The 24,296-nt window shown below is 39.7% G+C and overlaps 2 protein-coding genes across 2 annotated transcripts in view; both read left to right on the forward strand.

The window, feature by feature from the left end:
• Positions 1-312: 312 nt before the first annotated feature.
• On the forward strand, positions 313-13,294 carry cul4a (cullin 4A). The gene is made up of 20 exons (XM_051887211.1): positions 313-714; positions 984-1,099; positions 3,080-3,183; positions 3,332-3,401; positions 3,484-3,557; positions 4,353-4,515; positions 4,716-4,805; positions 4,900-4,982; positions 5,427-5,494; positions 5,577-5,695; positions 6,643-6,835; positions 6,973-7,077; positions 7,155-7,265; positions 7,546-7,631; positions 7,938-8,045; positions 8,128-8,241; positions 8,900-9,005; positions 9,087-9,259; positions 11,900-12,052; positions 12,140-13,294. Exons 1-20 carry the CDS (start codon positions 609-611, stop codon positions 12,233-12,235), a joined length of 2,238 nt encoding a protein of 745 aa, XP_051743171.1. The 5' UTR covers positions 313-608; the 3' UTR covers positions 12,236-13,294.
• Positions 13,295-15,072: 1,778 nt separating this feature from the next.
• The window catches only part of lamp1a (lysosomal associated membrane protein 1a), a 13,145-nt gene continuing 3,921 nt past the window's right edge, over positions 15,073-24,296 (forward strand). Inside the window, exons 1-8 of the mRNA XM_051887421.1 lie at positions 15,073-15,328; positions 18,690-18,805; positions 22,554-22,770; positions 22,851-23,015; positions 23,471-23,676; positions 23,763-23,885; positions 23,965-24,031; positions 24,126-24,293. Coding sequence (XP_051743381.1) covers positions 15,277-15,328; positions 18,690-18,805; positions 22,554-22,770; positions 22,851-23,015; positions 23,471-23,676; positions 23,763-23,885; positions 23,965-24,031; positions 24,126-24,293 — 1,114 coding nt within the window. The 5' untranslated portion in view covers positions 15,073-15,276. The remainder of the gene's footprint in view (positions 15,329-18,689; positions 18,806-22,553; positions 22,771-22,850; positions 23,016-23,470; positions 23,677-23,762; positions 23,886-23,964; positions 24,032-24,125; positions 24,294-24,296) is intronic.

Consider the following 24,296-nt stretch of genomic DNA (forward strand, 5'->3'; position numbering starts at 1 on the left):
ATATGAAGACTACTAATGTCTTAAAGTTGGTCAATAATAATAATATTTCAGACAGTTGACTTCTTTTATGATATAAAACGTCGAAATTGTGATTTAAAAGTCATAGTTATGACATAAAAAGTTGAAATTATGATATACTAAGTCATGATTTTAAAATAAAAGCTCAAAATTATTGCATAAAATGGCGAAAATGTGACATAAACGTCCAAATTGTGGCGTAAAGTCATGGTTTCGACTGTTGGCTACTTTTATTTTATTATTTAGGTATATTTAGAAGTTTCTCTGAAGTGAAGCGTGTCTGCCTGCTGATCCTCCGGCGGCAGATTCGTCATTTGTTTGCCATCTTGTTATGCTCGCCGCGGATCAGTCAGAGTGAATATGGAGTAAATATGCTGAATATCTGCTGAATATCTGCTCATGTCTCTGTAGGCCTGTGTCGTGTCGATCCACAGCAGTGGCAGAACTCACTCCATGAGGGTTTGGAGCCGGTTCCATGGCTCTGGTTCTGGTTCGGTTAAGTGTTTTTATAGCTAACAGCTAACAGAGCTCAACTCACTCCTGCGTTTATTATATTTCATGTGTGAAATCACCGAGATCAAACCCCGCTCATGATGGCAGAAGACATCCAGCACAACCAGAAATCAAACTTTAATGGACTCACCAAACCAGCCAAAGCAGGAGCGTCTAAGAAACTGATCATAAAGAACTTTAAAGGTGAGTTTCACTAAACTAGAACTGGAACACTAGCTGTTAGTCATGAATCTGTGTGTCAGAACATAGTGAACTGCCTACAGAGACAACATCAAATCTAGTGTTGTTATTGAACTCAAACTCAATATTAAACAGTATTTTGTGTGTATACATACTGCTGATTCATATATATATATATATAAACATTATATATGATATATATAATACATAATAATATTATATATATATATAATACACATTTTTAAAGAATACTAAACAGTGTGTGTTTACAGACAGACCGAAGCTGACTGACAGCTACACTGAAGACACGTGGCTGAAGCTGCGAGATGCTGTTGGAGCCATTCAGAACAGCACCTCCATCAAATACAACCTGGAGGAGCTTTACCAGGTGAGACGGAGCGAGTCCGTTCAGGTTATGGCTTCATATCAGCGGCTCGAGGCGTGTGAGGATTTGAGCTGCAGAGAGTCACACGGGGTGAAGCCCTGAGTCTTACACACACACTACTGGTCTAAAGTTTGGAATCATTAAGATTTTATTAAGTGTCTGAAAGAGTCTCTTCTGCTCATCAAGACTGCATTTATTTGATCATAAATACAGTAAAAACAGTGAAATATTATTCCAATGTAAATCAGCTGTTTTCTATGTGAATATATAGTAAAGTGTATTTTATTTCTGTGATCAAAGCTGAATTTTCAGCATCATTACTCCAGTCTTCAGTGTCACACGATCCTTCAGAAATCATTCTAATATGATGATTTGCTGCTCAAGAAACATTTATGATTATTATCAATGTTGAAAACAGTTTCATATTTCTGTGGAAACCGTCATACATTACTGTTCAAAAGTTTTATTCATCAAGGATGCATTAAATTGATCAAAAGTGACATTTATTATGTTACAAAAGATTCTGTTTCAAATAAATGCTGTTCTTTTGAACTTTCTATTCATCAAAGAATCCTGAAAAATAAAATGTGTCACAGTTTCCACACACACACACACACACACACACACACACACGCTCTCTCTCACGCAATTTTATTGTTTAATTTTTAATTTTATTTAATTTTAAATTTTATTCTTTTATTTTTAATTTTATGTAATTTTATTCTCTTTTGTTTAATTTTATGTAATTTTATTCTATTTTATTTTTATTTTATTCATTTTTTTATTTTATTTACTTTTTATTTATTTTTATTTTCTATTTTGTATTTTTTTATTTTGTTTATTTTATTAATTCTAATTTGTTTTATATTTAATTTTATTTGATTTTTATAATTTTATATTTTATTTTATTCTATTCTATTTTGTATTTTATATTTATTTTATTATATTTTTATTTTATTATTTTATTCTTTGTTATATTTTATTTTTATTTAATTTGATCATTTTATATTTAATTTTATTTTACATTTTTTAATTTTATTTTATTATATTTTTTTATTTTATTTTTTTAAAAATCAAATTAATAATTTTTTTGTTTCATGGATACATGTAAACATCATAAAGAGCGTCTGTCTTTAGCAGGACCACATCTATAATGTGGATGTCATACATTTTATTTTTCAGGATTCTTTGATGAATACGAAGTTGAAAAGAACAGCATTTATTTGACATTTTAACATTATAAATGTCTTTACTGTCACTTTTAATCAACTTAATGCATCCTTGATGAATAAAAGTATTAATTTTTCAATAACACAAAAAAATCTTACTGACCCCAAATCTCAGTTTCCACAGAAATATGACTGTTTTCAACATTGATAATAATCATAAATGTTTCTTGAGCAGCAAATCGTCACATTAGAATGATTTCTGAAGTATCATGTGACACTGAAGACTGGAGTAATGATGCTGAAAATTCAGCTTTGATCACAGGAATAAATTACACTTTACTATATATTCACATAGAAAACAGCTGATTTACATTGGAATAATATTTCACTGTTTTTACTGTATTTATGATCAAATAAACACAGCCTTGTTGAACAGAGGAAAGATATTATAAAATCTTAATGATTCTGAACTTTTGACCAGTAGTGTGTGTATATAGAGCTGTGTGTTATGCAATGACACACACGTGTCACAGGTCATGTGACTGTAGTGTCGTCATTTCAAAGCAGCATGAAAATGGACACAGAAAGCACATTTACTCACTTGTTATTATGTGATTGAATTATAATGGAATTACACTTCCTGTTTGCCTAAACATAAACTGAACAGGCCAAAGTGTGTGTTGTCATGTGAGGTCACTATATTGAGCCGCTCTCACTTGCAGATGTGTTTTAATCTTAGAGCGTAGGAGTTTCCTCTGCTGTTCACACCAGTTAGTCACATGATGTGTTGATGGTGTGTTTTCGTCTCCCGCAGGCCGTGGAGAATCTCTGCTCGTATAAAGTGTCGCCCATGCTGTACAAGCAGCTGCGTCAAGTGTGTGAAGATCACGTTCGGGCTCAGATCCATCAGTTCAGAGAATATCCTTCATCAGTGTGTGTGTTTGCCAGCTGTGCTTCACAGATAACGCTTGCTTTGCTCCGTCAGCTGGTGTTTGTGTCCGTAGATCATCAGTAGAGGGCGCTGTGACACGCAGTGAGAATAAAGCAGCCCTTAACAGAGTCGCACAGAGTCGCTGGACAGCCTGTCCTTCCTGAAGAGGATGAACCGATGCTGGCAGGACCACTGCAGACAGACGGTACGACACAGACCTGTGTGTGTGTGTGTGTGTGTGTGTGTGTGTGTGTGTCTTTACACATGTTCCGTCTCGTCCCCCTCAGATCATGATCCGCAGTATTTTCCTCTTCCTGGACCGGACGTACGTCCTCCAGAACTCGCTGCTGCCGTCCATCTGGTGAGTCCACCAATCAGAGACCTCCATTCAGATACTGAATATTTTGAATGTTTTTTTATTTTGTATATATATTCTGTTTTCATTTTAATTTTAGTTAAAGTTTTCGTAATTTTGTTGTTTTTATCTTTTTTTTTTTTAGTATTTTATTATTTCTATATAGTTTTATTCATTTTAATTCAGGTTTAATTATTTTAGTACATCAAGTTAAATTAAATTGAAATATAGTTTTATTAATATTTTGAATATTTTTTTATTTTTCTATTTTCATTTTAAAGTTTAGTTTTATTGTTGTTTATTATACATATTTTTATTACTTTTTATTTTAATTTGTTATTTCAGTACATCAAGTTAAACCAAATGAATTTGTTTTTATTAATAATTTGAATTAGTTTTTTTATATTTTCTATTTTCATTTTAAGTTTAAAGTTTTAGTAATTTTGTTGTTTTTTTTGTCATTTTGATTGGTATATTATTATTTCTGTATAGGTTTTTAATTTATTTTTGTACAGTGAAACTAAATGAATTACAGTTTTAATTAATGTTTCAATTTTTTTTTATATTTTCTGTTAGTTTTTGTCATTTTATTAGTATTTTATTTCAATATTTTTATTGCTTTTTATTTTAATTTTAGTTTATTTAGTACATCAAGTTAAACCAAGTGAATTTTAGTTTTTATTAATAATTTGAATTTTTTTAACATTTTATTTTATTTCAGTGAAATCTAAAGTTTTTTGAATAGTTTTAGTTAACAGTTATAACAGTAATGTTGCTATAGTAACACATGCGTGTTGTCAGGGACACGGGGCTGGAGTTGTTCCGGACGCACATCGTGAGCGACAGCGGCGTTCAGAGCCGGACGGTGGAGGGAATCCTGGAGCAGATCGAGCGCGAGCGCAACGGAGAGACGGTGGACCGCAGTCTGCTGCGGAGCTTACTGGGCATGCTCTCAGACCTGCAGGTGATTGGACGCTCACTGATGATGTCAAAAATCCCATTGATAGTAATGTTGTGATTCTCGTAGCTGGTCGCTTTGGTTCTTGGATTATAACTCTGAAACGGAAAGTGGGCGGTAATACGAGTTAGCTCAGGTGATGTGGGTTAGTTAGTGGCGGTAGTTCTCTGTGTCTTCTAGCGGTGTGTGTTGATCTGTGTCGTCAGGTGTACAAGGACTCGTTCGAGCAGCGGTTTTTAACGGAGACGACCCGTCTGTACGCCGCCGAGGGTCAGAGGCTCATGCAGGAGAGAGAGGTGAGAGCTGATGCTCTTCCTCATTCACACACACACACACACACACACACACTTCACGTGTGCGTACTGACGCGTGTTCATGTTCTTCACACAGGTTCCCGAGTATCTTCATCATGTGGCGCGGCGTCTGGAGGAAGAGAACGACCGCGTCATCAGTTATTTAGATCAGAGCACACAGTGAGTCTCACTCATGACTGATCGCAGTGTGTGTGTGTAAAAAATGTAAAATTAAAATAAATAATTTTTAGATAAATCAATCAAAATAAAGCACAAATTTTAATTTTACTGTGAATATGTAAAATTAAAATAAACACTTTTTAAATAAAAAATAAAACACTAAAAATAAATCACAAAAAAGTACATTTAAAATAAATAAATAAAAACAATCAAAATAAAACACGTAAAATCTCAGGGAGACGTCAAGAAAATATTTTAGCTCAAAGGGTTCGGCTGATGAATAGAGTTTGGGATTCCCTTATTTATTTGCACACTGACTTGTGATCATCTTTAAGCTGTCTGTGGGCAGTAAAGGACACACAGAAGCTGATTGATCTATTATTTCATGTGTTTTAAATGTCTGATGTCACAGAGGCTCCTCTAACATCTGCCTGTGTCTGACAGGAAGCCGCTCATCGCCGCTGTGGAGAAGCAGCTGCTGGGCGAACACATGACCGCCATTCTACAGAAAGGTCTGAATTATTCTAGAGATCTGAGCAGACTGAAGTCATATCATGAAACTACACTCAGCTGACAGTGTGTGATGCTCCTCAGGCCTGCAGACGCTGCTGGACGAGAACCGTGTGTGTGAGCTGACGCTGCTGTACGAGCTCTTCAGTAAAGTCAAGGGCGGCCTGACGGCGCTGCTGCAGTCCTGGAGAGACTACATCAAGGTACACAGCTGACTAAAACCATGAAGAAAACATGCTCCTCACTGATTTCCTAAAGAGATGTGGTGATGGAAAACTATAGGAGATGGAAGGACAAATATATATTCCAATGCCCCCCCTGCCCACCCATCTCATATTATTTCAATCGGAAACGTTTTGCAAGCGAATTTAAAGTTCCTCGAGTGAACCCAAGTTTTCAGAGCGAACGCAGTTTCTCATTTTGCAAGTGAATGCAAAGTTTTTCTTTTTCCAAGCGGTAAGTTACTTGATTGCCAGCGAAAGCAAACGTTTTTCAAGCGAACGCAAACGTTTCTCGTGCGAACGCAGACGTTTTTCAAGCGAACGCAAACGTTTCTCGTACGAACGCAGTTTCACATTTTGCGTGCGAATGCAAAAGTTTTTCAAGCGAACGCAAAAGTTTCTCGAGCGAACGCAAAAGTTTCTCGTGCGAACGCAAACGTTTCTCGTGCGAACGCAAACGTTTTTCCAGCGAACGCAAAGTTTCTCGAGCGAACGCAGTTTCACATTTTGCGTGCAAACGCAAAAGTTTCTCGTGCGAATGCAAACGTTTCTCGTGCGAACGCAGTTTCACATTTTGCGTGCAAACGCAAACGTTTCTCGTGCGAACGCAAACGTTTTTCAAGCGAACGCAAAGTTTCTCGAGCGAACGCAGTTTCACATTTTGCGTGCGAACGCAAAAGTTTCTCGTGCGAACGCAAACGTTTCTCGTGCGAACGCAAACGTTTCTCGAGCGAACGCAGTTTGACATTTTGCGTGCAAACGCAAAAGTTTCTCGTGCGAACGCAAAGTTTCTCAAGTTTCTCGAGCCGAGCGTAAAAGTTTCTTCAGCGAACGCAAATGTTTCTCGTCTGAAGTCAGTGATTCTGCAGTCACAGATGAGAGCAGTAAAGCCCTCTGACTCTGTATGACGCGTGCCGCTCCTCCTGCAGAGCTCCGGCGGAGAGATCGTGAGTTCTCCAGAGAAGGATAAAGAGATGGTTCAGGAGCTGCTGGACTTCAAGGACAGGATGGACCACGTGAGCCAGCGCTGCTTCCAGAGGAACGAAACCTTCATCAATGCCATGAAGGAAGCCTTCGAGAACTTCATCAACAAGAGACCCAACAAACCCGCCGAGCTCATCGGTGAGCGTCCAACCTCACTGACCAAATATTAAAAATAAAACCGCCTTTATTTATTTGTAACATTATAAATGTGTTTACTGTCACGTTTGATCAGTTTGATGCGTCCTTGCTGAATAAAAGTGTTAATTTCTCTTCAGCGAAGTACGTGGACTCTAAACTGCGTGCGGGAAATAAGGAGGCCACAGAGGAAGAGCTGGAGAGGATTCTGGACAAAATCATGATCATCTTCCGGTTCATCCACGGTAATCTGCACTCCAGCGTCAGTGTAAGTCAGGATGGCACAGAGATGAAGGTGAACTGAAGCTTGTGTCTCCCGCAGGGAAGGACGTGTTCGAGGCCTTCTATAAGAAGGATCTGGCCAAGCGTCTGCTGGTGGGCAAGAGCGCCTCGGTGGACGCAGAGAAGTCCATGCTGTCCAAACTCAAACACGGTTGGTCCTGAATCTGACTTCTCATTGGCTGTCAGACCGTTACTGTGGAAACTACACTGATCAGTTTCCTGGCAGTGAGGTCACATGATCATGTGAACAGGAAGTGACCATGCAGCTGTGGTCGAGTTGCTGTTTTAGCCTTGTTTTTAGTTTTAATTTGAGTTTCACAGTAAAATCAGACGGATGTAGTAAAAACTTGTCAGTTTCACTATGACTAGTTCAACTGAAGTTCTTAAAGCTGCAGTGTGTGTGTGTGTGTGTGTGTGTGTGTGTGTTGCAGAGTGTGGAGCAGCGTTCACCAGTAAACTAGAGGGGATGTTCAAAGACATGGAGCTGTCTAAGGACGTCATGATCCAGTTCAAACAGGTGTGTGTGCACATGGAGATGCATATATTTATATATTTGAGTTTGAGTTTGTAGTAACTCAATAAATAATAGTAGTAACATTTAACTAAGCTTGTACACACATACACACACACACACACACACACACTCACACTTTTATCTAGATGTGTAAATAATGTTGTACCGCAGACCTGCTGTGAGGTGTTGCATCTCTCCAGCTCCTCACATGTGGTTTAATGAGCTCTCAAGTGTGTTTGGGCGGTGTGTGATATGAGAGTACTAATGCTGTGCATGTGTGTGTGTGTGTGTGTGTGTGTGTGTGTGCAGTACATGCAGAACCAGACAGATCCCAGCAACATCGAGCTGACCGTCAACATCCTGACCATGGGCCACTGGCCCTCATACACCCCCATGGACGTCCATCTTCCTGCTGAGGTGTGTGTGACTCATGTTTGTGGGTGGAAGTGTGTGTTTGTGGGAAATGAGATGGACAGATGACTGTGTTTGTGTGTTTCAGATGGTGAAGCTTCAGGAAGTGTTTAAGCTGTTCTATCTGGGGAAACACAGCGGACGTAAACTGCAGTGGCAGCCCACACTGGGTCACGCGGTGCTGAAGACTGAGTTTAAAGAGGTGAAGCGACGACACACACATATGAACACACACTGCCAGTCAAACGTTTGGAATCATTAAGATGTTCTTAAAGGGTTAGTTCACCCAAAAATGAAATTTCTGTCATTAATTACTCACCCTCATGTCGTTCCACACCTGTAAGACCTTCGTTCATCTTCAGAACACAAATTAAGATATTTTTGATGAAATCCGAGAGGTTTATGACTCGTCCATAGACAGCAATATAATCAACACTTTCAAGGTCCAGAAAGGAACTAAAGACATCATTAAAACAGTCATGTGACTGCAGTGGTTCAACCTTAATGTTATGAAGAGACGAGAATACTTTTTGTGAGCAAAAACAAAACAAAAATAACAACTTTATTCATTTCTATTTAAAAAAAAAAATTCTTACTCCAAACGAATCATCATATTAGAATGATTTCTGAAGGATCATGTGACACTGAAGACTGGAGTAATGATGCTGAAAATTCAGCTTTGATCACAGGAATAAATTACACTTTACTATATATTCACATAGAAAACAGATGATTTACACTGGAATAATATTTCACTGTTTTTACTGTATTTTTGATCAAATAAACAGCCGTGGCGAGCAGAAGAAACTGTAAACTAGGTTAATAGTGACACACTGGACTGACCGCATGTCTCTCTGCAGGGTAAGAAGGAGCTGCAGGTGTCTCTGTTTCAGACTCTCGTCCTGCTCATATTCAACGAGGCTGACGAGTGTTCGGTGGAAGAGATCCGCGCAGCCACAGGCATCGGTACGTTCAGTGTGTGTGTGTGTGTGAGAGAGTGTGTGTGTGTGAGAACGCTCTGTAACACTCGTGTTGTGTGTCTGTCAGAGGACGGCGAGCTCAAGCGCACGCTTCAGTCTCTGGCCTGCGGGAAAGCGCGAGTCCTCAATAAAACGCCCCGTGGGAAAGACGTGGAGGACGCCGACCGCTTCCACTTCAACAGTGACTTCAGACACAAACTCTTCCGTATTAAGATCAACCAGATCCAGATGAAGGAGACGGTGAGTGTGTGACACGATCAGCATCCATGAACCAATGCCAACCATTACAGACTTTGATTTGAAGTAAAAAAAAAAAAATGTGTTTGAAAATCAGACAAAGACAGAAGATTCATCTGTAATAAATATAGCTGCGAGCAGCAATTAAGGGGTTGAGCACAACAGAAGCAATCAAGGAAGCTATCAGCAGACCAACAATTTCATAATGGACTATGATAGCAATGGAGACAAAGACACTGCATGCCAATATTGAAGTCAATCAGACCAACAGTACTGTAGCTAGAGCCAATTTCATGTTTTGTTTAATTATAGCGCCATCAAGTGGTGCAGTCCCACTGCTTTTTTTGTGTGTCCTCAGAGTGCCCCCATACATAAGTGTGTCAAATTTGTTGAAAATATCTCATTTCATTTGGGAGACATTTATATTTAAGAGAACATAAAAAACGACCCACACCTGACTTTGTTTACATTTTTTTGCCATTTACTATCAAAATTTAGCGTATAGTCAATGATCTATGTCAGTGGTCGGCAATAGGCCAAAACTGGCCCGCCGGCAATAACATCTGGCCCGCGCCCGCAGCCAGATTATTTTGATAGCGGCTGGTTCTGAAATAGATCTTCGTCTCGTGGTGCCGTCTAATATTATCAACGTGTCTACACCAGACGCGCCGCGTAAAAGCTGTCTACACTGAACGCGACAAACCGACCGATGCAAAGCACTTGGACTACGTCAGAAACAGAACGGGGAATCCGTTTACTGTCGGGAATGTAAACCGCATCCAGTGTAGACAATATCGTTATAATGGGTTCTATTATCTTTTGTAGCGTCCTGTCGCACCGCTCGCGTCCGGTGTCGGTGTTATATTCTTTGAAAACAGCGACAACTTCATTGCAGAATAAGACACACCAGCTTTGCATTCACAAAGCTAGGCAGGATGAATGCAGAGTTGTCTTTCCATTCTTCTTTGTATGCCCTATTTTCACTGTCAACTTTCCTCTTTAGTGCCATTTTCTCTCACCAGCTAGCTTAAATGTTAACATCACTCTGCACACGACGTAATAGCGTACCTTCAGCACACAAACAATTAAAAAAATTCAGTTTAGTACGTGAGGATGCCAAGGAATAAAAGTAGGCTACGTCAAATAATTATTACAATAAGTTAGGCTCCATTGTGTAACAAGCAAATTAAAATGAGACACATTTATTATTCACAATATGGAAAGAGGAAATAAAACATAGTTCGTTAAGAGCATAACTCAAACATTAATGGGCTTATGCAAGTTATTTTTATCCATTCCACATCTCCCACATATGTGTGTTTTAGCAAACGGGTCTGTGTTGCAAGTTGGTGAATGAAGATACTTGCCACGTCACTACTTCACTTTATTAATTTATCCAGCGTAAAACACGGACACCGCCACACAAATGTGGCTTTTTGTTAATGACTGTCCTACTACAGGATTTAACACAGAGTAACAGCTCACTATCAGCTAGAAAAGACACTGGAACAGTCTTTCACAGGCAATTCTAGTTGCATTTTTCAACAAATTTCTTAAATTATCGTTTGACTATGACTACGCCATCTAGTGGCGAAATTTTTTCTTGGCCAGACCCCTGATCTATGTTATTGAATTTCCTACGGTGGTTTTATCTCGATCGGACTAACAGTTCCTTAGATATTCATGAAAGTTGTTTTAAAGCTAAATTACAACGTTGCACTAACCATAAGGCGAAACCTAGCATGTTTGGTATCGTTGGACTCGGCAAGGATTCAGGAATGAATGACTCCCGTGAAAATAAGTCAACCACATCTAAAGTTATAAGCATTTGACCACTAGGTGGCGCTAGTCCAGAACTTTTCAGACTCTTTCATGCTGATGACCCATACTGAGTTTTGTAATGATACGTTCATGCATTCGTAAAATACAGTATTTTGTGACAAAATTAAAAATGGCCGACGCCCAAAATGGCCGATATGGGAAAATTGGATATTATTCAACTCGACATGATTCCCTGAATGTAGCGAAACTCTAACACTTTTATGATTTTTGGAAAAACCATTAAGAGGTTATAAGACAAAATAGCCATTTATAGCCAGACCAGTAGGTGGCGCTGCACTGAAACGCAGCATGTAACCTCAGGTCATGCTTGTGATGACATGGACCAAGTTTGGTCTGAAAATTAAAAGCAAGCGCTGCTTAAAATTCGTTCGCGTTTTTTTGAAAATGGTTTGACAAATCGAATTGAATTCCACAACTTTTTATAAGCATGGTCTGATTCAGTTTTCGTGAAATCAAAACAACTTTCAAAAAATTTAAAATGGCTTGAAAATCGTCTTGAGCCAAGAAATCAGAGGAAAAGAGAATTTTGTTTCGAACCCTTATGGTTCACAAGTTATTAGCATAAACATGAGTGAAACTTTGGATAGTTGGTGGCGCTAGAGGGATTGAGTTAGAGACTCCAAATCAAGCGGAAATGGAAGAATAATAATAATAATAGGATTATTATCGATTACAATAGCTGGCTTTGAAGCTTCCGTGCTTGATCCCTAAATATTGCGGTATTTTCCTTTCAAAGTCTGATGGCTCATTAGAATGTGAATATGCAGATGGTCATGTGACGTGTGATGTCATCGTCCTCAGGTGGAGGAGCAGGTGAGCACCACCGAGCGAGTGTTTCAGGACCGACAGTATCAGATCGACGCGGCGGTGGTGAGGATCATGAAGATGAGGAAGACCCTGAGCCACAATCTGCTGGTGTCTGAACTCTACAACCAGCTCAAGTTCCCCGTCAAGGTGACGCACCGACAATACGTGTTCATCATCATCATCATGTCACTGAATATTAGACGTGTCATAATTCCCATGATTCCCTCTGTGCAGCCGGCAGACCTGAAGAAGCGCATCGAGTCGCTCATCGACCGGGATTACATGGAGCGGGACAAAGAGAACGCCAACCAGTACCACTATGTGGCGTGAGCCGCTCGTTCTTCACCTCCTCACAAGGGCTTCTGGGCCGGACGGGTCCACGCTCGGCTCTCGGGGACAGACGGGACTTCAGCATGATTGCAAATGAGATGCACTTTCTTTTCTTTGTGTTTGTTGTTCTTGAACTTTCTGTTTAGCGCGTGTGTCGAGTTTCTTCTACTGTAGCGTCACGTTACGTGTGTTTCTCTCTGGCTTCGGTCCTCATGATGACGGAATCATGTTGATGTGAGTTCTGATGCTGCAGGGTTTGTCATGTACCCGCTCAGGCAACGGAAACCAGACAGGATTTCACACACACACACACACACACACACACACACACACACTGCTGAGACTCAATGCAGCCTCAAACTCGTTGTAATGGACAGAAATTATTCTTTTGATAACATGTGAGTGTATGTTTGTATTTGTGTGTGTGTGTGTGTGTGTATTTGTATTTGTGTGTCAGAGTGTGTGTTTGTATTTGTGTGTGTTTGCGAGTGTGTATGTGAGAGTGTTTGTATTTGTGTCTGAGAGTGTGTTTGTATTTGTGAGTGTTTGCAAGTGCGTGTGTGTGTGTGTGTGTGAGAGAGTGTGTGTTTGTATTTGTGTCTGAGAGTGTGTGTTTGTATTTGTGAGTGTGAGTGAGATTGAGTGAGTGTGTCTATATGTTTGCGTGTGTCTGTGTGTGTAAGTGTGTTTGTATGTGTGTGTGTCTGAGTGTGTGTGTCTGTATGTGTGTTTGCGTCTGTGTCTGTGAGTGTGTGTTTGTGTGTGTGAGTGTGTGTTTGTGTGTGTGAGTGTGTGTGTGTGTGTGTGAGAGAGTGTGTGTTTGTATTTGTGTCTGAGAGTGAGTGAGATTGAGTGAGTGTGTCTATATGTTTGCGTGTGTCTGTGTGTGTATGTGTGTTTGCGTGTGAGTGTGTGTGTGTTTGTGTGTGAGTGTGTGTTTGTGAGTGTGTGTGTGTCTCATCAACTGTATTCTGTCACATACACAGTTTTGTAGAGCAGAGGATTCTATTCTTTGTAAGCGGGCAAAGATATGAAAGAATAAATCATATTTAATTAAGATATTATGAGTGCACTGTGTTTTATTTATCCTCATTCTGCATAGATTCCTATATGATGAAAACTTCAAACTATTTCAATCTTAAACCCTAAAACTACTTCAAATCTTCTGGCTAGGCTTTCTCAAGCCAACATCAAAGTTTGTCATCAAAATGTCTCAACGCGATAAACGTTTAAAGCTGGTCTTCACCTTCATTTATGCAGTTGGTTTTGCGGTGAAGTTTGAGGATGCTGGTGTTCTGTGTGCTGCTTGTATCTGCATGTTTAGTCCTGCAGTCAGTCTTGATTCTCCAAACACTCCCAGGATAATGTGATTTCGTGCCTCATTCACAGAGTAATTCCTTGAAGAAACAAATTACGGCCCGCGGCGGCCGAGAGCGTGACGCAGCAGACGGGGTTACACGAGGTCGGCCTCACAGATCACATCTGTCCTGCAGGTTCCTCTGGTCAGGCTGTCACCGGTCATTAGGTCACATGTGAAGCTGTAATAATCTGAGAGACTCTTACGGTTCGACCTCAGGCCTTCATTAGAGGTTCAGACGGAATCATGCGTGTTGTACGATTACGGCCGCTGTGACTCACTCTGACTCACGCTGAGATCTAGTCGAGGAGTTGAGCTGAGATAGAGATGAGAAAGTGTGTCTATAGGGGGTCGCAGGTCAAACCGCTGGTTTCTGTGGTCAGAGTCACTTCCTCAAATACATTTATATTCATGCATGTGGCAGATGCTTTAGTCCATTAAAGATTCACATTTTATTAGTTTTGCCATTTTTTTGCCTTTTAATATCCAGTAATATTATTGATCTGACTGCACTGACACTGTTGAATGAGAACAAAACTTGAACTGAGTTGATCTGAATAATGACATTATTGTCTTTACAGCTGAATTTAACATTATAAATGTAAAATAAATGTTAAAATAGTTCAATTTTTTTTCTACATACTATATAGTACTGTACTATTAGATTACTATTATTTAATCAAATAAAATTTGTATTTTTATTTTAATAAATGTATCTAAAATTAAAATTATATTTATCAATTAATGTATTATATATATGTATATATTACTTTAATACATTCTTATTTTAATCACATTTTTTATTATATGTATATATATATATATAAATTTTATTACATAATTTGTAAAATAAAAAAATATTAATTTGTATTTGTATATTTTAATCAAATATATATATATATATATTAGTATTATTTTAATACATTAATATATTTTATTTACATAATATATTTTATTTTAATACATTTTCTAATTTTAATCAAATTAATTTATATTATATATATATTGTATTATTTTTATTTGAATAATTTCTTATTTTAATTATATATATTACATTATATGACATTTGTATTAAATAATTTGTAAAATAAAAAAATGTATTAAAATTTGTATATTTTGTATTTGTGTATATATATAATATATATATATAGTATTTTTATTTTAATACATTTTCTTATTTTAATCAAATTTATTTTTATTTATTAATTAATTTATTTTTATTATGTGTGTATATATAGTATATATGCAGTAACACATTCCCTTGTGGCCCCTGAGGGTCCCCGGGCCCCATTTATCATTAACAGCATGTGACCAACTGTAGACTATTAACACACATTGAACACTTTATCACAGGCTGTACACTATTTATTATTTGTACAGTAAACACGCACAGTCACAGTGAATGTAATCCTGTCGCCAGTGTTTATATACACGCAGCAGTGTAAGCGCCGTCACGTGACTCATGAGGGGCGGGGCTAAAGCGCTCACATCACATGACTGGAACATTCTGCCTCATGACACAGTGAATCTGCTGCCAGACACTGGAGAAACAGCACAGCTCCGTTTATGAGCTGATAAAAATCAGTCATAAACTCACGGATCCGCGCGGCTCGTGTTCGGTACGCAGTGTTCAGTGCGCGGAGTTTTGGCGCTTTTCCTGACGGACGTTAATACGAAGTGAGACATGATGGTGAAACAGTGTTTTGCTGCAGGTGTCTGCTGGACTCTACTGCTGGGTAAGTCTTTATAACTCAACTAAACACCATAAACTAGTCTAAACATCACACACACGACGGTATCAAGTGGAAATCTCAGAGTGTTATCGACGTCAAACTGTCGTTCGCGCGCGTTAGTACGAGACTCCTGTCTGACTGACTCTGGTTCATGTGTTTGCTTAAACTAGTTAATTTAGTCAGTTTAGTCAGTGTGTGTGTGATGGGTCTGTTCTCTTATTCGCCATTTTGTGCTTTCATTTCAGTTTTTTTAATTTATTTTTTATTGAAGAACTAAATTTCACTTCAGTTGTCGCTGCTGGCGTCACGTGATCAGAACAATAAGCTCGCTTACAGTAATACTTGATTCCGAATCACACCCTTCTGCATACTGAACTAAAGCTCATTCCCATTCCTATCAATGTCAGTCGCTAGGCTGGAGAAGACGGATCAGCTGATCTTTAGATGTCATGTGACTGATCGGGGACGATAAACCATTAAAGGCAGACCTACTGTGAGCTATGAGGTTAATCGATCAGTCTGCATTGTTTTAATTTATTTTTTAAATAATCAATTTAATTTGTCAGGCAAAGTTCTTGGAGGAAAACTACATTACCCATGATTCTGCAGAGAAATCTCCACCAATAAGAATCGTGAAGCAAATCACACTAAAAGTAATTCATACGTAAAAATATTGTTTCAATATACACCCTTTCAATCAATAGTTTTATATTCCCCCATTATTTTAATATGTCATTGGCAGTGCATCATGGGATTGTAGTTCTTTCGTTCATTAAAGCAATTCAAAGTCTTGTATTTTTGTTTTTTTGTTCGTTTTTTTCAAGCACTTTTTTGCTTCAAATCAAAGATTTTAATGCTGTGATTCACCTCATCGCTGTTTGCTTTAGTTTATGGATTATTAAAATCTCTATAGTAAAAAAAAACTTCCAGAACCGCTAATGTGCTGCTCTACTGTAAAACTTGAGGTCTAATTACACATTTTTACCCGCTAAAACATCCACTATGATATAATTAAATATTTGAAATTACAGTTGTGCCACTTTTGAATGTGGGTGTGAATCACCACAATACGATATTATCACGATTATGATGATATTACTGTGATTTTTGAACATTTCACAATTATATTGTGATTTATTACCTTTGTTCAACTGCAAATGTCCCTAAAGCAGAACTTTGCTCATATGTTCTTCTCTAATTAGATATGCGCTATGGAATTATTTTCGTTAGCTAGAAATAGAATACTCTCCCCGTACAGCGGACGTACGTTACAGCGTCGCCCAGCAGCAGCTCTCTGAACCCTGCTCACCAGCGGAGCCTCGACCTCCCACTCAAACCTCATTTGTGGTTCTTCTCAGTCTTCACACTCGCCCGGCTGACATGCGGGAGTTACTCACATCAACGCTGTTACTGAAGTGAATGCAAGCAGATTATCAGTGTCTGTTCCTCACTCCATCATCATGTGACTCCAGAACGATCTGGACGGGAGTCAGCGCTATTGTTCCTGTAAATGTGCAGCCGTTGTGTTGTTGTTGTTCATCATCACATGTGTGTGTGATCTCTTGTGATGAGCTGCTGTAGAGAATCACACTGATGATCAGAAGAATCAGGTGATTCAGTCAGCCTTTGTGTGTCTGTAGATTGTTGTGGCCTAATGGTTAGAGAGTCAGAATGGTAACCTGAAGGTTGTGAGTTTGATTCTCAAAACCAGCAGGAAATGACTGAGGTGTCTTTGAGCAAGACACCGAACCCCCAATTGCCACAGCAAAATGGCTGCCCACTGCTCCGGGTGTGTGTGTTCATGGTTTGCTCTGTGTGTGTGTGTGTGTGTGTGTGTGTGTGTGTGTTCACTACTTACTAATGTGTGTGCACTAACTGATGAGTTTAATGCAAAGGACAAATTTGTGAGTATAGGTTACCATCTTTGGCCTTCAGATGTCAATTCACACTTCACGTACTCAGAACTTTTTTGAGTTATTTGCTTGTTGTTTGCTTATTTTTCACTTAATAGTCAGAGTTACTCTGTGTGTGTGTGCGAGAGTAGTGCTCATGCGAGTGTGTGTGTGTGTGCGAGAGTAGTGCTCATGCGAGTGTGTGTGTGTGTGTGCGAGAGTAGTGCTCATGCGAGTGTGTGTGTGTGTGCGAGAGTAGTGCGAGTGTGAAAGTGTGTGTGTGTGCGAGAGTAGTGCTCATGCGAGTGTGTGTGTGTGTGTGTGCGAGAGTAGTGCGAGTGTGAAAGTGTGTGTGTGTGCGCGTGAGTGTATGAGCTCATATGAGCGTGTGTGTGAGCGCGTGAGAGTGAGTGTGTGAGAGCATGAATTTGTGTGTGTGTGTGTGAGTGAGTGAGCGTGTGAGCGTGTGTGTGTGTGTGTGTGGTAAGACACTTCATGATTTCTCAAACTCTCTCAGTCATGCTGGGATTTCTCAAGAGTTCCTCTTCACATGATTATTTACAGTTTAAACGCTCCGTTGATCTGAACCGTGTTTTGAGGATAAATTTGTACCTAGAAGCGAGTGAAATCTGACACAACCGTCTTTTGGGGCCTTTCTCGTTTCTACATGGGGTATAAAACTAAATAAACTCAGACTCGCCAAAATAAACCTGACAGGAATATTTTACTGTTATTCAATAGAATGTTTTTCTCATAACATTATTTTTGTCCATGTTTTAATTTTAACAGTAAGCCTCTGTTGTGCTGCACTGTTTGCCAAAAATAGAAGGAATTGTTATATTTTCATTTGAATACCAGCATTTTTGATAATAAATTTGAAATCAATCAAAACACAGAATGCAGAAAAATTAAAACAGATTTTCTGAAAAGGATGAAACATTTCATAAGGCTCTATCATTGTAAATATTTTACTGATCAGTAAATTGTTTTATGAATTCAATTGAGTAAATGTGTTTTTTGATTATTCATATTTAATTAAGCCTTTAAAACCGCCATTAAATCCAGAAAAATTAAAACACAAAAACAGGGAATTTGGGAAAAATAAACGGGACAAAGCCCTACATCACTACAGTCTGTGGAGAAACTGGGAAAACAGAATAAGTTTATTGTGAGATTACTTTCTTCAGAAAGCATTCAGATGATGTCACTTCCTGTGTGTCACATTTTAGGAAATCATGTGGTAAAATGATTGTGGAATGCAGATAAATATTATGTTTTGGTCGTTTAAACATCATTGAAGCGCTGAAGTGAGAATGACACTGATGTGATCGCAGTGAATGATGCTTTACTATCAGTGTGATTCTGTGAGTTCAGCACAGACGCCGGTGTGACACTGAGGATCACGCCTCATTCAGGTCCAGTGATGATGATGATGATGATGATGATGATGAAGGTGTGTGTTTGTGTTTCAGGGTGTGTGTTTGCAGCCCATGCGGTGACATTTGAGGTGACTGAAGGAAACTCTACCTGCATTAAAGCAGAACTCAACGCCTCCTTCAGCATCTCCTACAACACCACTAATGGAACGGTAAAACACTCACACTCACACACTCGCACACACACTCACATACTCACACACACACACACACACACACAGGTTTGTTTTGCTATCTTAGTGAGGACCATCTTATCTTAGCTCACCGAGTGCAACCATTTGACGTCACCGACATAGAACGCACTGTGCACCTAAACAAAATGGCACCCCCAATGTCCAAACATGTCATGGATTTTTTAAATAACGTGAATCTTTCATGGGTTTTCTACTACATATTTCAGTAAGAGACATCATTTACGTTATATTAAGCCATACAAGTCTTAACAACTTTACAGTGGCCCTCTGACACAGCAGGTTTCAAAGCCCAGGGTGCTTCTACACACCGCAATCAAGAACAGTGTGAAAAACCCCTATTATAAACCATAATCTGTTGAGGCTCGAGCCCTTCTGTCTACGAGGGCAATCAACAAAGAGAGTACGTCAATTCCAGAATTAAACTATATTGATACTGACCAGATATATGCAGAGTTGACACTTAAATAAAAAGGTTATCACTACTGATGTTGGCATGTCACAGTTTGCAAGCTTCTATTACAAACTCTTACCGTTCAGTTCTCGGGAAGCCAGACGATATTCAGCACATATGATTGTTAACATCAGTATAGAAATTACGTCTCTCATCATTGTTGTCAGATCCATTTGATTAGCCTGTTGTATGGACCGCAGCTTCAGACTGACTCCGATGAGTGCTGACATTATGCTCTGGAGGGAAAGAATACTGTGTGAATAAAGATGGGTGTGCTCACATCAGACCGCCTTTCCCCCTCTCTCTCTGTCTCTCTCTGTCTGTCTCTGTCTCTGTCTCTGTCTCTCTCTCTCTCTCTCTCTCTCTTTCTCTTTCTCTCTCTCTCTCTCTCTCTCTCTCTCTCTTTCTTTCTCTCTCTCTCTCTCTCTCTCTCTCTCTCAAATTCAAATTCAAATTTTCAAATTCAATTCAAAGTGTGCTTTATTGGCATGACACTTGTTACATTGTATGCCAAAGCATTTCTAATTTTTTACAGTGAATCAACATACATGTACATATACATACATAAAAAAGTAAATTAGGGTTTGAAGTTAGGGCAAAGTATTTCAAATTTTGTATGTCTTTCTGGTTTCGTCATAGTTGGGGCAGCTGGTGAGGAAGTGTTGCTCTGTCTCCACTTCTCCCTGGTCACAGCGATTGCTCAGTCTGTACCTCGTCGTCCTTCTTCTTAATTTACAGTCTTTCACTGTACTCAGATATTCTGCTGTGGTGTAGTCTCTATTTAGGGCCAAATAACATTCAATTTTACTTTGTTTTTCTGTTGTTTCAGTCCAATAGGTCAGGTCATTTTCTTTTTGTGCTTTTATAATTTGGTCTGTGGATGAGGGTGTCAGTCGTGTTAGTTTGTTTTTGCAGCCTGGGGCTTTTAAATGATAAGAGTTGGGGTCACTCCTTTTTAGATGTTTCCAAAATTTGTTGTCTCTTCTCAATGTGTATTAATAGAGGGTACTGGCCTAATTCTGCCCTGCATGTGTTGTTCGGTGTGTTCCTCTGTACTCTCAGGATACTCTTACAGAACTCGGCATGCAGGGCTTCTGTTGGGTTTTTGTCCCATTTGTCAAATTCGTGGTTTAGAAGAGGACCCCAAACTTCACTGCCATATAGCGCAATCGGTTCTATGACTGATTGGAATATTTTGAGCCAGATTCTGATTGGTATTTCAAATTGAATTGATTTTTTTGATGGCATACAAGGCCCTTCTTGCTTTCTCTTTCAGTTCATTCACAGCCAAATTTAGCTTTCCAGTTGCACCTATTTTCAGCCCGAAGTATCTGTAGCTTGTGGCATGATCAGTTTGGTCATACTGAGGGTGGAATTGTGTCTCTTTCACTGACATCTAGTTATTTTCTGGAATGTTAGTACTTTAGTTTTGTTAGGGTTAATAGTCCAGGGCCCGGGTCTGACAGAACCGATGCAGGATGTCCAGGTTCGGTGATTAGGGCTGGGTATTGACACAATTTTCACGATTCGATTAGATTTCTATTCGCATGCTTTCGATCCGATTTCGATTATTTTGGATGTAGTATATCAGTTACAGTACATGGCAAATTTTCTAGAGGAAAAAAATCTCTCAACTAATATTGTAAACTACACATGGGAGTCAGTTGGTACTACATTACTATAATATTGTTAAAATTAACTTATTTATATACAAACACTTAAGTTACACTCAATGATGTTTTTTATAATAACTAAAGTTTAGAATTACATAATCATATTTCTACTCCAATTCATTTCTTTTTTTTTAAATATAAACATTTAAATTGTGGCTGTCGTAACTGATTTATTCAAACATGCACTAAATATTGAAGAACATTAAAAATTATAATGAATATGTAACAGTGCATAGCTATATTTTTCAGATAGCTGAATATGGTTTTCTGAGGTAAATGTGACGTTACGTGACATCGTTTACAAGCTTTTTTATTGACGTCTTTCCGAGGTTGAAACACTTATTGAGCTATTACACGAGACATGATACGGATTCCGGTAAGTTGTACTGTATATTTTAACATACCTTCAGATGTTCATTCTTGTTTATTTCGCGCTGTAACTGGTATTAAAGCAGAGGAGAGGATGTTCACATGCGCTCGTGCTGCCGCTTCTCTTTAACTGAGGCGCTAAAGCGATCTGTCACGCCACATTAAACAGTGTTTATTTTTTGAATCTCATAATAAGATGGACGTCATTTGAAATCTGAGACATATCAAAACTAACAAAGCACAAAGATTATTGCGATTTATTGGATGAGAGGCGTGCTACATGTTCTGTTCATTCATCAACCAAAAACAGACTAGACTAAACGATTATTGGGATTTAAGAATCGATATCGGTTCGTGAAAATGAGAATTGATTAAAATCGTGAAATCCAAATTTTTTTACCCAGCCCTATCGGTGATAGTGGGCAGCCCTGCCTCACACCTCGCCCTGGAGTGAAGAACTCTGTTTGTTTATTGCCAATTTTAATAGCGCATTGATTGTTTGAGTACATTGCTTTTATAATGTTGTATGTTTTACCCCTGATACCTGATTCTAGAAGTTTAGACAGAAGACCTTCATGCCAAATTGAATCAAAGGCTTTCTGGAAATCAGCAAAGCAAGCAAACATTTTGTTTTGGTTAATGTATTTGTCGATCAGGGTATGTAGGGTGAAGATATGGTCTGATATTCTATAATTTGGTAAATATCCAATCAGACTTTTGCTCAGGACGTTGTGTTACTGCAGAACAGCTTCCCCACATTACTGCTCACACAGATGCCCCTGTAATTATTTGGATCTAATTTTTCACTTACACACACTCACTTATTGCATAAAAACAAAAACAAATAAAAATTCATCAAAAGAAAATAATTGCATATGAACAAAAAAAACAATCGCCTTAAATTTGTTAGCTATCGAAATGCTAGTTCGAACAGACTCGCATGCAAACACACACACTCTCGCTCACACACACACACACACACACACACACACACACACACACACACACACACACACACAGTTATGATGTCACATGTCTAGTGTTAACTTTGTCAGATGTTTTTTTTTTTTAGTCTTAGTCCTGTGTCAAATGTCTTTTTTAGTTTTTGTCATATTAGCCATGAAAAAAAAGTCATTTTTGCGTTATTTTTGTCATAGTTTTCAATAATGAGTGTGTTCGTGAAGAGTGTGTGTGTGTGTGTTTGTTCTGGTAGAGTGTGACGGTGTTCGCGCTGCCGTCCTCAGCTGCGGTGGCTAATGGAAGCTCCTGCGGCGCCGCCGGTGTTCCTCCAGAGCTGCTGCTGTCGTTCGGAGCGGGTCACATGTTCTCTCTGGTGTTCTCCAGCGACGGGCGTCTGTACAGGGTGGCCAACATGAGCCTGCAGTACAACCTCAGTGACACCAGCACCTTCCCACAATCCTCCAGCGCAGGTCAGTCTCTCTCACACACACACACACACACACACTCTCTGTCACAGACGAGCACCCGCTCACGTGTGTCTCTGCCGCAGGAGTTGTGTCCGTGATGAGGAACGTGTCGGAGATCTCTGCGCGGCTGAACAGCACCTACAGGTGTCTGAGCTCCACCTCCGTCAGTCTGGATGCAGGAGTGAACGTCACCTTCGCTAATGTTCGCATGGAGGCGTACATGACCTCAGCAAACCTCAGCAAAGACGGTACGGTGTTTCAAACAGTGAAGGTCCCACATCTGAGTGAATCATCCTTTTGAACTGAACCGGTTGAGCAGGTTATTAAACGGCACTGAACTGTTGGTTCTTCTCTGAATTGCTCTTTCACTTGTGAGGGCTGCTGGGTAATCTGATGCTCAGAGCTGGAGTGAGTCATGTGATGAACACAGTTACTCTGACAGATCCGCGCAGCAGCTTCAGTCGAGTGCATAAGTCTTCACCCCCTCAGAACCTGCTGAATGTTTATCAGTAAATAAAGAACGTACTGAAAAAATGGTGTAAAAAGTTTTACGCTGAATTTGCTGGTAAATTTCACAAACGATTATAAAGAAACGTCTGTAGAGCAGAATCTGAATGTGTCTCATATTTGAAGTTTCTGTTTGAATCGATCTGTACTGTATGAAGCGCTGTAGAAATAAATCTGTCATGTGTTTGTTGTGTAGAGAGTGTTTGCAGTGCTGATCAGACGACTACAACCGTTGCCCCGACACAATCACCCAAAACCACGGCCGCCCCGTCACCCGTCCCGCCGCCCGCCGCCCCGGAGCGCGGCAACTACACCATCACCAACGGCAACGGCACCGTCTGCCTGCTGGCGCTGATGGGCCTGCAGCTCAACGTCACGCACTTCTCAAAGTCTCGCAACCAGGTGACGCACACACACACACACCCACGCTCACTTCCTGCTGAGGTCACTGTTTCCCGCCACTGACGTTTGATCCGTTCCCTCCACAGACCGTCAATGAGGTCGTGAACCTGCAGCCCAACAGAACGACGGCCTCGGGGTCATGCGGGGTCCCAGTGGCCACCCTGACGCTGGCCGAGGATCTGACCAACCTCACCTTCACCTTCACGCTGGTCAGACTCTCTCTGTTTCCTGTGTCTTAATGTCATGTGACGCTTCCTCCCTCTGATCATGTTCCGTGTGTCGCTGCAGAACTCGACCACACAGAAGTTTCATCTGAGTGCCGTGAGCGTCTCCGCTTTCTGGTCCGACATGACGGGTAAATGAGTTCAGTTCACTAGACTCTAGTGCAGTAATTTCAGTCAGGGGTTCTGAGGAAGTCTGATGTTCTTCTGATGGTTTGGTTCCTGCAGATCGGTTCGTGGCGAGCAACAGCTCTCTGGACTACCTGCAGTGCAGCGTGGGCCGCTCGTACATGTGCAGCACGGAGCAGATGCTCGGCGTAGTGCCCACCTTCTCCATCAACACCTTCAGACTGCAGCTGCAGCCCTTCAACGTCACTGCTAACAAGTTCTCTGCAGGTA

This window comes from Ctenopharyngodon idella, chromosome 1, assembly GCF_019924925.1.
Source record: "Ctenopharyngodon idella isolate HZGC_01 chromosome 1, HZGC01, whole genome shotgun sequence".
NCBI classification, from domain to species: Eukaryota; Metazoa; Chordata; class Actinopteri; order Cypriniformes; family Xenocyprididae; genus Ctenopharyngodon; species Ctenopharyngodon idella.

Excerpts from the sequence above, each read along its gene's own strand:
- cul4a (XM_051887211.1), top strand. The coding sequence starts at position 609 with ATGATGGCAGAAGACATCCAGCACAACCAGAAATCAAACTTTAATGGA. Across the intron at positions 5,495-5,576 it reads GACCGCCATTCTACAGAAAG|GCCTGCAGACGCTGCTGGAC; the intron begins GTCTGAATTATT and ends GATGCTCCTCAG. Across the intron at positions 9,006-9,086 it reads CCGCGCAGCCACAGGCATCG|AGGACGGCGAGCTCAAGCGC; the intron begins GTACGTTCAGTG and ends TGTGTCTGTCAG.